Source organism: Danio rerio, chromosome 22 (assembly GCF_049306965.1).
Source record: "Danio rerio strain Tuebingen ecotype United States chromosome 22, GRCz12tu, whole genome shotgun sequence".
NCBI lineage: Eukaryota > Metazoa > Chordata > Actinopteri > Cypriniformes > Danionidae > Danio > Danio rerio.
The window spans coordinates 40,523,719-40,537,500 of NC_133197.1; the positions used below are offsets into that span (position 1 = coordinate 40,523,719).

Sequence of the window (13,782 nt, forward strand, 5' to 3'; positions counted from 1 at the left end):
TGACTGATGTTGATCCTGGATCATCAATATATAAATTGACTGATGCTGATCCTGGATCATCAATATATAAATTGACTGATGTTGATCCTGGATCATCAATATATAAATTGACCGATGTTGATCCTGGATCATCAATATATAAATTGACCGACGTTGATCCTGGATCATCAATATATAAATTGACTAATGTTGATCCTGGATCATCAATATATAAATTGACCGATGTTGATCCTGGATCATCAATATATAAATTGACTGATGTTGATCCTGGATCATCAATATATAAATTGACTGATGCTGATCCTGGATCATCAATATATAAATTGACTGATGTTGATCCTGGATCATCAATATATAAATTGACCGATGTTGATCCTGGATCATCAATATATAAATTGACCGATGCTGATCCTGGATCATCAATATATAAATTGACTAATGTTGATCCTGGATCATCAATATATAAATTGACCGATGTTGATCCTGGATCATCAATATATAAATTGACTGATGTTGATCCTGGATCATCAATATATAAATTGACTGATGCTGATCCTGGATCATCAATATATAAATTGACTGATGTTGATCCTGGATCATCAATATATAAATTGACCGATGTTGATCCTGGATCATCAATATATAAATTGACCGACGTTGATCCTGGATCATCAATATATAAATTGACCGATGTTGATCCTGGATCATCAATATATAAATTGACCGATGTTGATCCTGGATCATCAATATATAAAGTGATTAATGTTGGGCTACATTATGTTCCAGCTTTTCTTTTTTCAGATGAGATTGTCAAATACTGAACACTTCACTGGTTGTTGAAGCGGGGAAAGAAGGACACAACACATTGGGTTCAAAGACTCATTTCAAGTAAGCTTTAATGTGCTCCAGTGGGACTGAACCACAGTGGCCCAAGGGATTTTTCCGCAGAAATGTACAGTACCATGTCGAGAGAGAGAATAAATGGGAAGTGTGTGTGGAAGGATGACATGTGTTGAAGAGTTAATTGCATTATTATTCATTTTTTGGAGATCCTCGGCCTTCAGTTTGCTTCCCATCTCAATACAGCCATTAAAAAAAACGAACAAAAAAACAAAATAAAAGTCCTGGAAATGTACCATCACAAAATGAAAACATCACAGTTGAACATTCATCGCCTCTCGGAGCTTTTTAAAATCACAGTCTCGCTAAATCCTTCCTCTCAAACTACAGAAATCTTCCCTTGAAAGTGTGCAGTCACTCACGCCCCCTTGTGTTTCAGCATTACAGTAATACAACATAGACAGCATTGCACGTGTAGCCTTCAGTACCAAAGGACAGTACCAGTACGAGTGGTCGTAATCCATCATCTTCATCACTTAATACAAAACAACAGACATTTCAACATAAAGCAAATCGTCATGCGTTCTCTGGGTGAGTTTCTACAGCTAATAAAACAGGAAGGCATAAAATGGCTTCAGAAATAAACTTCTACGAGTCACAGCGCAACAAAAACAGGAGATTTCTCTCGTTTCAGTCCGAATACAGCTAAAAATACTTACAGCAAGAAGCATTTTCTACATGAGTATGAAATATTGTCTTGCTTTTAGAAATAACGAGTCAAAATGAAGTGATTTTTACCTGAGAGCAAGCTCAATAATCTGCCTGTTGCTCGTTTTAAGAAAAAATTACCTTAATTATGACTTAATATTTCTGAAAGCAACACAATATCTTGCAGTTTGTACTTGAAAATGCTTCTTCAACATTCTTAAATCAAGAAGCATTTAAGACAAGTACAAGATATTGTGTTGCTCTCAGAAATATGGAGTCAAAATGAAGTGAAGTTTTCCTTAAAGCAAGCTCAATAATCTGCCTGTTGCTCGTTTTAAGAAGAAATTACCTTAATTATGACTTAATATTTCTGAAAGCAACACAATATCTTGCAGTTTGTACTTGAAAATGCTTCTTCAACATTCTTAAATCAAGAAGCATTTAAGACAAGTACAAGATATTGTGTTGCTCTCAGAAATATTGAGTCAAAATGAAGTGAAGTTTTCCTTATAGCAAGCTCAATAATCTGCCTATTGCTTGTTTTAAGGAACAATTCTCTTCATTTTGACTCAACACATCTGAAAACAAGACAATATCTTGTACTTGTTTAAAAAACACTTCATAATTCTTAAATCAAGACGAATTTTAGAGCTGAATACATGTTATTGTTTCGTTTTCAGAAATAATGAGTCAAAATAAAGTGAGTTCTTCCACGAAAACAAGCAAAATAATCCAGTTTTTGCTCTAAAATAAGGTTATTTTGCTTGTTTTCTTGGAAATCTTCACTTCATTTTGACTCATTATTTCTAAAAACAAGACAATATCTTGCACTTTGTACTTGAAAATGCTTCTACAACATTCTTAAATCAAGAAGAGAATAGATGAATGTAAGATATTGTTTAGTTTTTAGAAATAATGAGTTAAATTAAGGTGAAATTGCCTTTAAACGAGCTTAATAATCTGCCAATTGCTTGTTTTAAGGAAAAATTCACTTCATTTTGACTGAAAGCAACACAATATCTTGTACTTGTCCAGAAAATACTTCATAATTCTTATATCAAGAAGAATTTTATAAATAAACATATGGTATTGTTTCGTTTTCAGAAATATTGAGTCAAAATGAAGAAAGTTTTCCTTTAAACATGCTCAATAATCTGCCAATCGCTTGTTTTAAGGAAAGCAAAGACAATATCTTGTACTTTTCTAGAAAACACTTCATAATTCTTAAATCAAGATGAACTTTATAGCTGAATATAAGTTATTGTCTCATTTTCAGAAATAATGAGTCAAAATGAAGTGAGTTTTCCATGAAAACAAGCAATTGGCAGATTATTGAGCTCGCTTCAAGGCATTATTTCTGAAAATTAATCAATATCTTACATTCATCTATTCTCTTCTTGATTTAAGAATGTTGTAGAAACAAGAATATTGTCTTGTTTTTAGAAATAATGTCAAAATGAAGTGAAGTTTTCTAAGAAAACAAGCAAAATAATCCCGTTTTTGCCTTGAAATAAGGTTATTTTGCTTGTTTTCTTGGAAAACTTCACTTCATTTTGACTCATTATTTCTAAAAACAAGACAATATCTTCCACTTTGTACTTGAAAATGCTTCTACAACATTCTTAAATCAAGAAGCATTTTATAGATGAACATAAGTTAATGTTTAGTTTTCAGAAATCAGTTAAAATAAAGCGAAATCTCCTTAAAACGAGCTCAATAATCTGCCAATTGCTTGTTTTAGAAAACATTCATTCATTTTCTTGTCGGCTTAGTTCCTTCATTTATCTGGGGTCGCCACAGCGGAGTGAACCGCCAACTTATCCAGCAAATTTCTACGCAGCAGATGCCCTTCCAGCTGCAACCCATCTCTGGGAAACATCCATACACACATTCACACACACACACACACACACATACACTACGGACAATTTAGCCTACCCAATTCACCTGTACCGCATGTGTTTGGACTGTGGGGGAAACCGGAGCACACCCACGCGAAGGCAGGGAGAACATGCAAACTCCACACAGAAACGCCAACTGAGCCGAGGTTTGAACCAGTGACCTTCTTGCTGTGAGGCGACAGCACTACCTACTGCGCCACTGCCTCGCCCGTTTTAGGGAAACATTCACTTCATTTTGACTGAAAGCAACACAATATCTTGTACATGTCAAGAAAATGCTTCTTCATAATTCCTAAATCAAGACAAATCTTAAAGATGAATATAAGTTATTGTTTTTCCACGAAAACAAGCAAAATAATCTCGCTTTTGCTTTGAAATAAGATTATTTTGCTTGTTTTCTTAGAAAACTCTCTTCATTTTGACTCATTATTTCTTAAAACAACACAATGCTTTGTATTTGTCCAGCATTTTGAGATTTTTGAGATATTTGGACTGGAAACAAGACTCAAAGCATTGATTTTGCATCGAGTTGCTTCTGCCGGTTTCGTTAATCTCCAGCTCGACAGTGTTTAGTTTCGTTTTTTAACTGTGAGGAATGTTAACATCGACGCTCGATTAATCACTTCCAGCTAAATCTGCACATCCAAACCCTCCGCATCCGGGAAATACACTCGCCTGCTCTACGCAACACTTATTCGTTAATTCTGAAATGTTATGATCACATCTAAATCTCACGCTGACTTAAAAACGACAATTCCTCCAACCAGTGGAAACCCGATCGTCATCTACTCCAATCAATGCATGTCGTTTTTCAATGAAAAACAAAAGGAGTCTGCAAATCAAGTAGCAAACGCCAACCTTTCCAGCGTAATGTAATGTGTAACATATGGCTATTGCACACAAGATGCACTGTGTGGGACTTTTATTTTGTCAGCTGCATAAGTTGCATGAAAAATGGCAGCATACACTACCTGACAAAAGTCTTGTCGGCTATCCAAGTTTTAAGAAGTAATATCTGTTCTTCTAGTAGATGATTTGGTGTCAGAAGTGTCTCTATGAAAGGTGAAAGCCTCTAGATTTTGCTGATTTGAGCTCAATAAATCTGATCATGTCTTGACGTTGACTGATTTGATGAGGACAGTGCGGTCTGACTCTGCTCAGACTAAAGTCTCATCACTGAACAGAAATAATGTCCAGTATAGAATATAAAGTCCTGCTGCAGTGGAGACAGAATGAAGATTGTGTCTGACTCCATCATGAGCTTGGAGGACTGCATCCATACATCTCTGACATGACTCACATCACTGATTAATAAAGTCATCTGGAATGAAGAAGAAAGCCTTCAGCAGGATCCCAGAGCTCATCAAGAGTCTTTGTGTTCATCTTCAACACCTCCTCCTTCATCTGCTTAATAATGTTGATGTCTGGTGACTGGGCTGGCCAATCCTGGAGCACTTTCAGGAGCTTTGATGTGGAGGCTGAAGTATGAGCAGGAGCGCTATCCTGCTGGAGAATTGTCCCTCTCCTGTGGTTTGTAATGTAATGGGCAGCACAAATGTCTTGATACCTCAGGCTGTTGATGTTGCAGATCTCTCACACTGAATAAACCCCAAACCATGATGTCTCCTTCACCAAACTTGACTGATTCATGCTGGTTCCAGTAGGTATTCTGCAGTATTGGTGATGATTGGGATGCAGATGATCCATCAGAGAAATCCACCTGATACCTTTACACATGATCAACTAGAAGTCATGTGTTGTTCTTACAACTGGAGGAGTCACGACAAGACTTTTGTAAGGCAGAGTACAGTCTTGCAAGGGTAAGAAGTCAGCCTAAGATTAATGTTTAATGCTGGAAGTTATAAAGTGTCAAAAATCTACATATAAAAACATATTAAATAAGATAAAACCGTGGGGGAAACGCAACAAAACTATGACACATGTTTCTCTGTACAGAGCTCAACAGTGACTATACAACACCTGCACATCAGTCGGCTGAAAGTCTCGTATTATTATACAACTCTATGCTCAATTCAATACAACAAAAAAAAACAAAACATTCTAGATCGTATAACTGTACATGTGGAAAACAATCGGTTCAAGTCTGTTACTATCACTCGTTTTTTTTTTTTTTGTGTGTGTCGTTGTTGTCCTGCCGACCCTGAAAGGGTTTCAATATTATTGCAAGATGGTTGTTTTAAACCAGGCGTACCGTACTGTATATGCCAGATCTTCTTTTTTTTCTGTCATCAGTTTGCATTCATCATTGTTTTTGTCTCCATTAAACATTACAGCAGTAGCTTACAGAAGCAGTAACTCAAAACGGTGCTCATGTTTCACTTTAGGAAAAGTCTCAATAAAGTCAGCACACTGCCACTCCAGCTCTCTCAACACACACTGATGAGGATGAGCAGGGAAATGATGCCATTCAAGAGTTCACACTCCACTGATGAGTGATTATAAAGCGTGTTTGGCATGCTGGAGAGAGCCCTGAGCTCATAAGATCCTCGAGTCTGGGGCTCGCTCCCGTGTGCAGGGCGAGAGGGGAGTTTGAGCTCAGGTAGATGTGGAGAACTCCCCTGCTGTAGTCGCTCATGAACAGATAGTGATCACTTTTAAGAGATAACTACTGACTAGCAGCATGTCTATGTGCTGATTTGGAGTAGTCAATTAACTTGAGCTGCATGTTTTTGGATGGTGGGAGGAAACCCGGCACGGGGAGAACTTGTAAACTCCACACAGAAGCATCAGCTGGCTTGTTAAGGACTAGAACCAGTGATGTTCTTGCTGTAAGGCAACAGTGCTAACCACTGGGCCACAGTGCCACCCATCTAGGAAAGGAGGTGGAGTAGGGGTGGAAGGGGGGATTCTTCAAAACCAAGATGGCTGTGATATGGAGCTGACTGTATTTATAGTGGCTAACAAATCGTCTGATTGGTCAGTCATAAATTAAATAATGCGGGACCGGCTGTGATCAATCATAAGCACGTGATCCTCTCCAAATTAGTTTATCAATAAACTACACTAAATGAGCAACCAGATCAGACATGAGGCAACTAAATAAGTTGGGTTACAGACAGTGTTGTGGGTAGCGCATTACACGTAACGGGATAATGTTACTTTCTAATTAACGAGTAAAGTAAGGCATTACTTTTAAAAAATACCTAAGAATATTTGAGCTACTTTTTAGCTTAATCATTCATTCATTAATTCACTTTTCTTTAGCTTAATCACTTTATTCATCAGGGGTCGCCACAGCGGAATGAACCACCAACTATTCCAGCATATGTTTTACACAGCGGGTGCCCTTCTAGCTGCAGCCCAGTACTGGGAAACACCCATACACACTCATTGACACTAGGGTTAGTCGACCAATGTGGCATTAAATGTTGTCAAATGTGAAACATTGTGACGGACGAAGGCATCATCTTCGTAGGCGGCGGTGAATTAATTATATATGAATAATTAATTAATTAATAATTAAATAATTGATTTTTAGCCTAATTATTCAATCATTCATTTTCCTTTGGCTTAGTCTTTATTTCAGGGGTCGCCTCAGTGGAATGAATCGCCAACTCCAGCATATGATGACCTTCCAGCGGCTACCCAGTACTGGGAAACACCCCTACACACTCATTCACACTAGGGTTGGGTGATGTTGTCCAATTTGGCATCGAACGATGTCTAATGTGAAACATCGTGATGGATGAAGACATCGTCGTCGTAGGCGGCGGTGAATTAATTATGTATGAATAATTAATTGATTCATAACTATTTTGTTCTGCAATATTGAAACATTGAGGTGTTCAATTTAATTTCTATATTAGGAAATAAAACCTTTCTTGGTGTTCTTTGAGCCTATATTTATTCATTTTCTTGTCGGCTTAGTCCCTTGGGGTCGCCACAGCGGAATGAACCACCAACTTATCCACAAACACTCACTCACACACACACTCATACACTACGGACAATTTAGCCTACCCAATTCACCTGTACCGCATGTGTTTGGACTGTGGGGGAAATCGGAGCACCCGGAGGAAACCCACGCAAATGCAGGAAGAAGATGCAAACTCCACAAAGAAATGCCAGCTGAGCCAAGGATCGAACCAGCGACCCAGCGACCTTCTTGCTGTGAGGTGACAGCACAACCTACTGCACCACTGCTTTGCCTGAACCTTCATTCAGTATGAGTAAAATACTTAAGTTCTTTTAAAATCGGATACTTTAACACTTTTACTCAAGTTTTGGTGAGTTGTAACTTGTAATAGAGTAATTTTTACAGTAAGTTCTCTGTACTTTTACTCGAGTATGGTTTTTAGATGCTCTTTACACCTCTGGTGATGAGTAAATTATGGCTGTTGCACACAAGATGTGTTGTGTGGGGACTTTTATTTTGTCCGCTGCATAGGTTACACTCTTTTCTTTGAAAAATGGCAGCATAGTGTTACGAGGGTAGGAAATCAACCTAAGATTAATGCTTAGTGCTGAAGTTATAAAGTGTGGAAAATCTACATATGAAACATATTAAATGAGATAAAACCGTGGGGGAAAACTCTGACACATGTTGAGGATCATTTCTCTGGCCAGAGCTCGACGGTGACAGTGTGCTGATTTCTCCGGGACTTTATCTCTGTTGTGTTTGGCTTGATGGAGCACCAGCCTTTAACATCTGCTCATTTTTCTCTTCCTTTTTTGTAGTGTTTCCCTATATTTAATGCAAGTCTTCATTTGCGAGCCCTCTGCTTACAGCTTGAGCTCGTTGGCGATTTTGGAGGCGATGTTCTTGAAGGCGATGGAGGTCCCGGAGATGCGTTTGAAGCGCACGCCATTGAGCGACAGACGGGGCAGTTTGCAGACCTCCATCTCCCACTGCACCAGGCTGTCGTGTCGAGCGTCCCCGTGCACGCAGAACAGCAGGAAGCGCTCGCGCTGCTCGTAGTCGCAGTTGTTGGCGTCCAGCACCTTGCGGATCTCCCGCATCATGTCTCCGGGCTCCAGGGACGAGGTGGTCTTCATGCTCCAGGTGAAGCGCAGAGATCTGGGCTTCGAGTCACGGCCGTCCTCCTTAGGCTCTCCAGAACCACTCCTGGACACAAACATGATAATATTCTCAGATAATATAATATTATATAATATAATATAATATAATATATAATATAGTATAATTTAAATATAATATAATTTAAATATAATATAACATAAATATAATATATAATATAATATAATTCAAAAATATAATATGAAATAAAATATAATATAATTTAAATAAAATATAAAATATAATATAATACAATTTAAATATAATATAAATATCAAAAATAATTTAAATATAATATAATATAAATATATTATATAATTTAAATACAATATAATAAAAATAAAATATGAAATAAAATATATTATAATATGAAATAAAATATAATATAATGTAAATATAATATAATATGAAATAAAATATAAGGTAATTTAAATATAAGATAATTAAATAATAAAATATAATATATTTTAAATATATAATATAGTATAATATAATTTCAATATAATACAATATAATGTAATTTAAATATAATATAAAAAATATATAAAATTGAAATACAATATAATAAAAAGTAATATAATATAATATAAATATAATATAATTTAAATATAATATAAATAAAAAATATAATATAAATAAAAATATAATATAATATTATTTTATTTAAATATAATATAAAATATAATATAATTTAAATATAATATAACATAAATATAATATATAATATAATATAATTCAAAAATATTATTATATGAAATAAAAATAATATAATTTAAATCAAATATAATATAAAATATAATATAATACAATTTAAATATAATATAAACATCAAAAATAATTTAAATATAATATAATATAAATATAAAATATAATATAATTTAAATATAATATAATAAAAATAAAATATGAAATAAAATATAAGGTAATTTTAATATAATATAAATAAATAATAAAATATAATATATTTAAATATATAATATAGTATAATATAATTTCAAAATAATACAATATAATTTAAATATAATATAATAATTTAAATATAATATAAAAATATATAAAATTTAAATACAATAATAAAATTTAAATATAATATAATATTACATAATAAAATATAATATAATATTATATAATATAATAACAGTGACATTTAAAGGCTTAACCAGGTTGAATAGGCAAGTTAGGGTAATTAGGCATGTATAACAGTGGTTTGTTATGGAGACAATCCAAAACTAATGTGTGTCACTGCTCGGTGTACAGCACTGAACTTTACAGCCAATCACAGCCCATTCTGTTGAATGGTTGAACACAATGACCAATCACAGGCTTTTAAGAACTCTCTCGACAACGAGTTGATTAACGTTGATATATGACGAGGTACTGTTCATATTTCTGACTGAGTGTATTAAAAGACAAAATTGTCATCAAGTGTTGTGAGGTAAAAATATTCAATTGTGTTGGGAAAGCATCATCAATGGACTTGTGGAGCTGTGCAGTGGTGGATTTGCTCTTCAGTGTTTCAGCTTCCAGCAGTGACTTTACATTACACTCAACTGAAATAAACTAAACTACAACTCTGAAAACTGGACTGACAGTTTCAATTTGCTTGATCTTATATGTTAAGCTGCTTTGACACAATCTAAAGTGCATCCAGAAAGTATTGATAGCGTCGACACAATCCTGTCTCTGAGGTCTACTGACAGTTCCTTTGTCTTCATGCTTGGTTTGTGCTTTGACATGCACTGTCAACCCTGGGAGCTTCTATAGACAGGTGCCTTTTCAGATCATGTCCATCAGCTGAATTGAGCACAGGTGAACTCCAATGAAGCTGCAGTAACATCTCAAGACATGTACATGTGATTTTACAAAGTTTTTTTTTTAATAAGTTTGCAACAATTTCTAAAACTTTTTTTCCACATTGTCATTATGGGGGATTGTGTGTAGAATGTTGAGGAAATAAATGAATTTAATTCATTGTGGAATGAGGCTGTGGCATAAACAAATGCGGTAAGAGCTATAAATACTTTCCGGATGCTTAGCCCATTTATTAATCCGGGGTCGCCACAGCGGAATGAACCGCCAACTTATCCAGCATATGTTTACGCAGCGGATGCCCTTCCAGCCGCAACCCATCTCTGGGAAACACCCAAACACACTCAAACACTATGGACAATTTAGCCTACCCAATTCACCTGTACCACATGTTTGGACTCTGGGGGAAACCAGAGCACTCGGAGGAAACCCACGCCAACACAGGGAGAACATGCAAACTCCACACAAAAGCCCCAACTGACCCAGCCGAGGCTCGAACCAGTGAACTTCTTGCTGTGAGGTGACAGAACTACCTACTGCGCCACCGCATCGCCTGATAATAAATTGGAATTAATTAAAAAATTAAGTATTTTTTAAATATTTCTAAAGCTGTAATCTCATTACATTATTTATAAAACTGTAATAACTTACAGTTTAAATGCACATTTGTAAACGCAAAATAGCATGGTTAGTACTGACAATAAAAACATTTTTGTTGAAACAAAAACTGTAGTAAAAATCACCATCTGACAAGCAAATCCAGCAAAAAAAGTGCTTAAAAAGTCACTAAAATGCAGCATTTGAATCTCATAATTAAATAGAAAATAAGGCGAATAACTGCAAAAAGAAACACCCCTTTAAGAGGCCTGCGATACTTTATTTGTGTGTGGACAAACTGCGCAGATGAAACCCCCGTGTTCATGTGGACAGGGCCTTAAAGTGTTAAAATCAACATAAAGAAGACAAAAGACCGCTCAAGACACATGCTGAACACACCAAACAACCAGAAATCTCTCTCACACACACTCAAATACAGCACAATGGGGAACTATGGGAATCTACACGGACTCTTTGACCTACAGAGGCCACAACAATAATAAACGTCTCACAGTTTGACAGCAGACAAACTCTAAACCAATCACAGAGGAGCTACAGGAACCTCACCTCAAACTGTACGCCCGCCCACGGGCCTCTCCTTCACTGGGCAACCTTGGGAAATATTAATATTGAAATTAATATAGAGATAGCAGCGGACGTCTGAACTTTATAAGCACAGCTCAACACGATAACATGCCTGAAAGAAGCAACATTTCATTTACAGCCGCTCTTAATAGGCAGGGTGCGAATTACAGGGGGGTTTGGGGCGGCTGACCCCTCTGATTAATGATTTATAGGGGGTCACTCATTCACACTCATACACTACAATTTAGCTTACCCAATTCCTCTGTACCGCATGTGTTTGGACTGTGGAGGAAATCCACGCAAACACAGGGAGAACATGCAAACTCCACACAGAAACGCCAACTGACTCAGCCGAGGCTCGAACCAGCGACCCTCTTGCTGTAAGGTGACAGCACTACCTACTGCGCCACTGCGTCGCCTGAATTTAAGTTACATTGCAACTAATTCTCATTCGATTATACGCAGACTGCTAGGTTGGGCTTTGTGTATGTTGACATCTACTTCTAAACGAGACATTTGTCAGTGTTTTGGCGACACTAGCTTATAGATATCCTAAAAGGGTCACGAAACACCAGAACACATGTGTTGAGCTGTTGACAGTGGTATATGTGTCCCACACTGCTAAAAACACTATTAGGACACCTATATTTCACTAAAAAGTGTAAATTGGTTGTTTTTGCGTTATTTCCAGCAAATTCGTTCTTCCGGTTTGAAACGAATTTTTGAAGCTGCGTCACGGCCATGACATAATAGCGTGTATTCCAGCGTGCAGACTGGACGTCTGTGCCAGAGTGAGTCTTATTACGTCTTACAGTGTGCTGCATTAATGCATGAGTAAGGCTTGGTTCAAACCAATCAGCGCGCTCTATTGTGCAACTTCATTAATATTCATTACTGTCACAGTGTTTAGACGACAGAGACGCCACGTTGTGTTGGCAAAACAAGCGTGAAGTGTTGCTTTTATAGTTTGCTGCAGTGAAGTTTTGTTTTCATTTTCTCTCTGTGAGAGCTCAGCTGGAGTCACGTGTGGATTAACAGTGTACGCGACGCTCCACAACAATAACTTACGTGTCTAAGGAGGAACATTGTTTACCTGAGAGCTGCTCGTCTCCTCTTCATAAAGACGCGGCTCTAGTTGCTGGTGATTGTCCTGTCTCTACAGATTTGGTAAGTGAGCGAGCAGTGCTCTTTGCTTATTCAGTTTGTTCGTATCGAACTAAGTTAACTATTGCACCGAGTGTAAACATGTTAGCACCACAACCAAACTTTAACCTTGTGTAGGATTTTCACCGCATTTAGTGACCGGAATAACACACGCGGCTTTCTGACACTACCATCTAAGTTTCCGGGAAATGCTGAGGTTTTTTTTTTCTCTCATTCGCTGTGCGGTATCAAACATTGCATGAAAAATACACGCTTAGAGCAGTTCCTCCAATCAAATATCTCGTTTGTCGCGAGGGGCATGACTGAATTCCCTGAATGAAAGAGCCAAACTGCAGTTAAAGTCCAACATTTAATCATTTGGCAAATAATTCGACTACAGATGTCCATGTAGGTTAAACACCATCACTTTCTACTGTGTGTGTATTTTGACACTGAAACTCGCGCGAGCCCAAATAGACACTCCCACACCCTCCCACTTTAGTTCCTCCGACACTCCCCCCTAAACAGAGCTGGACACGCCCACTTTTCTGACTTTTTCCAAAGTAGAGGTGTGAAAACACCCTGCTGAAACGAGGGGCTTTCATGGCCCTTTAAAAACTAACAATACTGATACTCACATGTAAAAAACTTTATTTTCATTTAATGGGACCTTTAAAGAAACTTACTGCAATAGAAAAAAATGACAGAACACTGTGGAAGTCCAGCATTCTTTAAAATATCTTCTCCTGTGTTCAACAGAGGAAGTGAACTCAAGTGAAGAGCGAGTAAATGAAGGCAGAATGTTCACTCGTGAGTGAACTGCCCCTTTAATGTGACGTTGACAGAGAAACATTCGTTTGGGGAACAAGAAGACCACCAGCATTCAACAAAACTACAGCACGGGTACAGTCAGGGGAAGTGACATCATCATCATCATCATCATCATCATCATCATCATCATCAGGAGGAGGAAGTCAGTCCGCAGGCCGTGCAAACATTGACAGAAGTGACGGATGCACAGTTCATTAGTATAAAACACACACACACATACACACACACATACACACACATACATACACACACACACACATACACACAGGTCTGTTCTGGGCAGGAGGGTGTGTGAGGACACACTCAAATGCAGGACTGAAGGGAAAGTCA

At 37.0% G+C, this 13,782-nt stretch overlaps 1 protein-coding gene across 4 annotated transcripts in view; it reads right to left on the reverse strand.

The window, feature by feature from the left end:
• Window positions 1-5,440: 5,440 nt before the first annotated feature.
• The window catches only part of mark1 (MAP/microtubule affinity-regulating kinase 1), a 49,782-nt gene continuing 41,440 nt past the window's right edge, over window positions 5,441-13,782 (reverse strand). For 2 of the 4 annotated variants that reach the window (XM_073936138.1, XM_073936137.1), the window contains 2 exons: window positions 11,461-11,505; window positions 5,441-8,535 (listed from right to left, as the gene is read on the reverse strand). In XM_073936138.1, coding sequence (XP_073792239.1) covers window positions 8,193-8,535; window positions 11,461-11,505 — 388 coding nt within the window. In that variant the 3' untranslated portion in view covers window positions 5,441-8,192. 4 annotated transcript variants of the gene reach the window in all.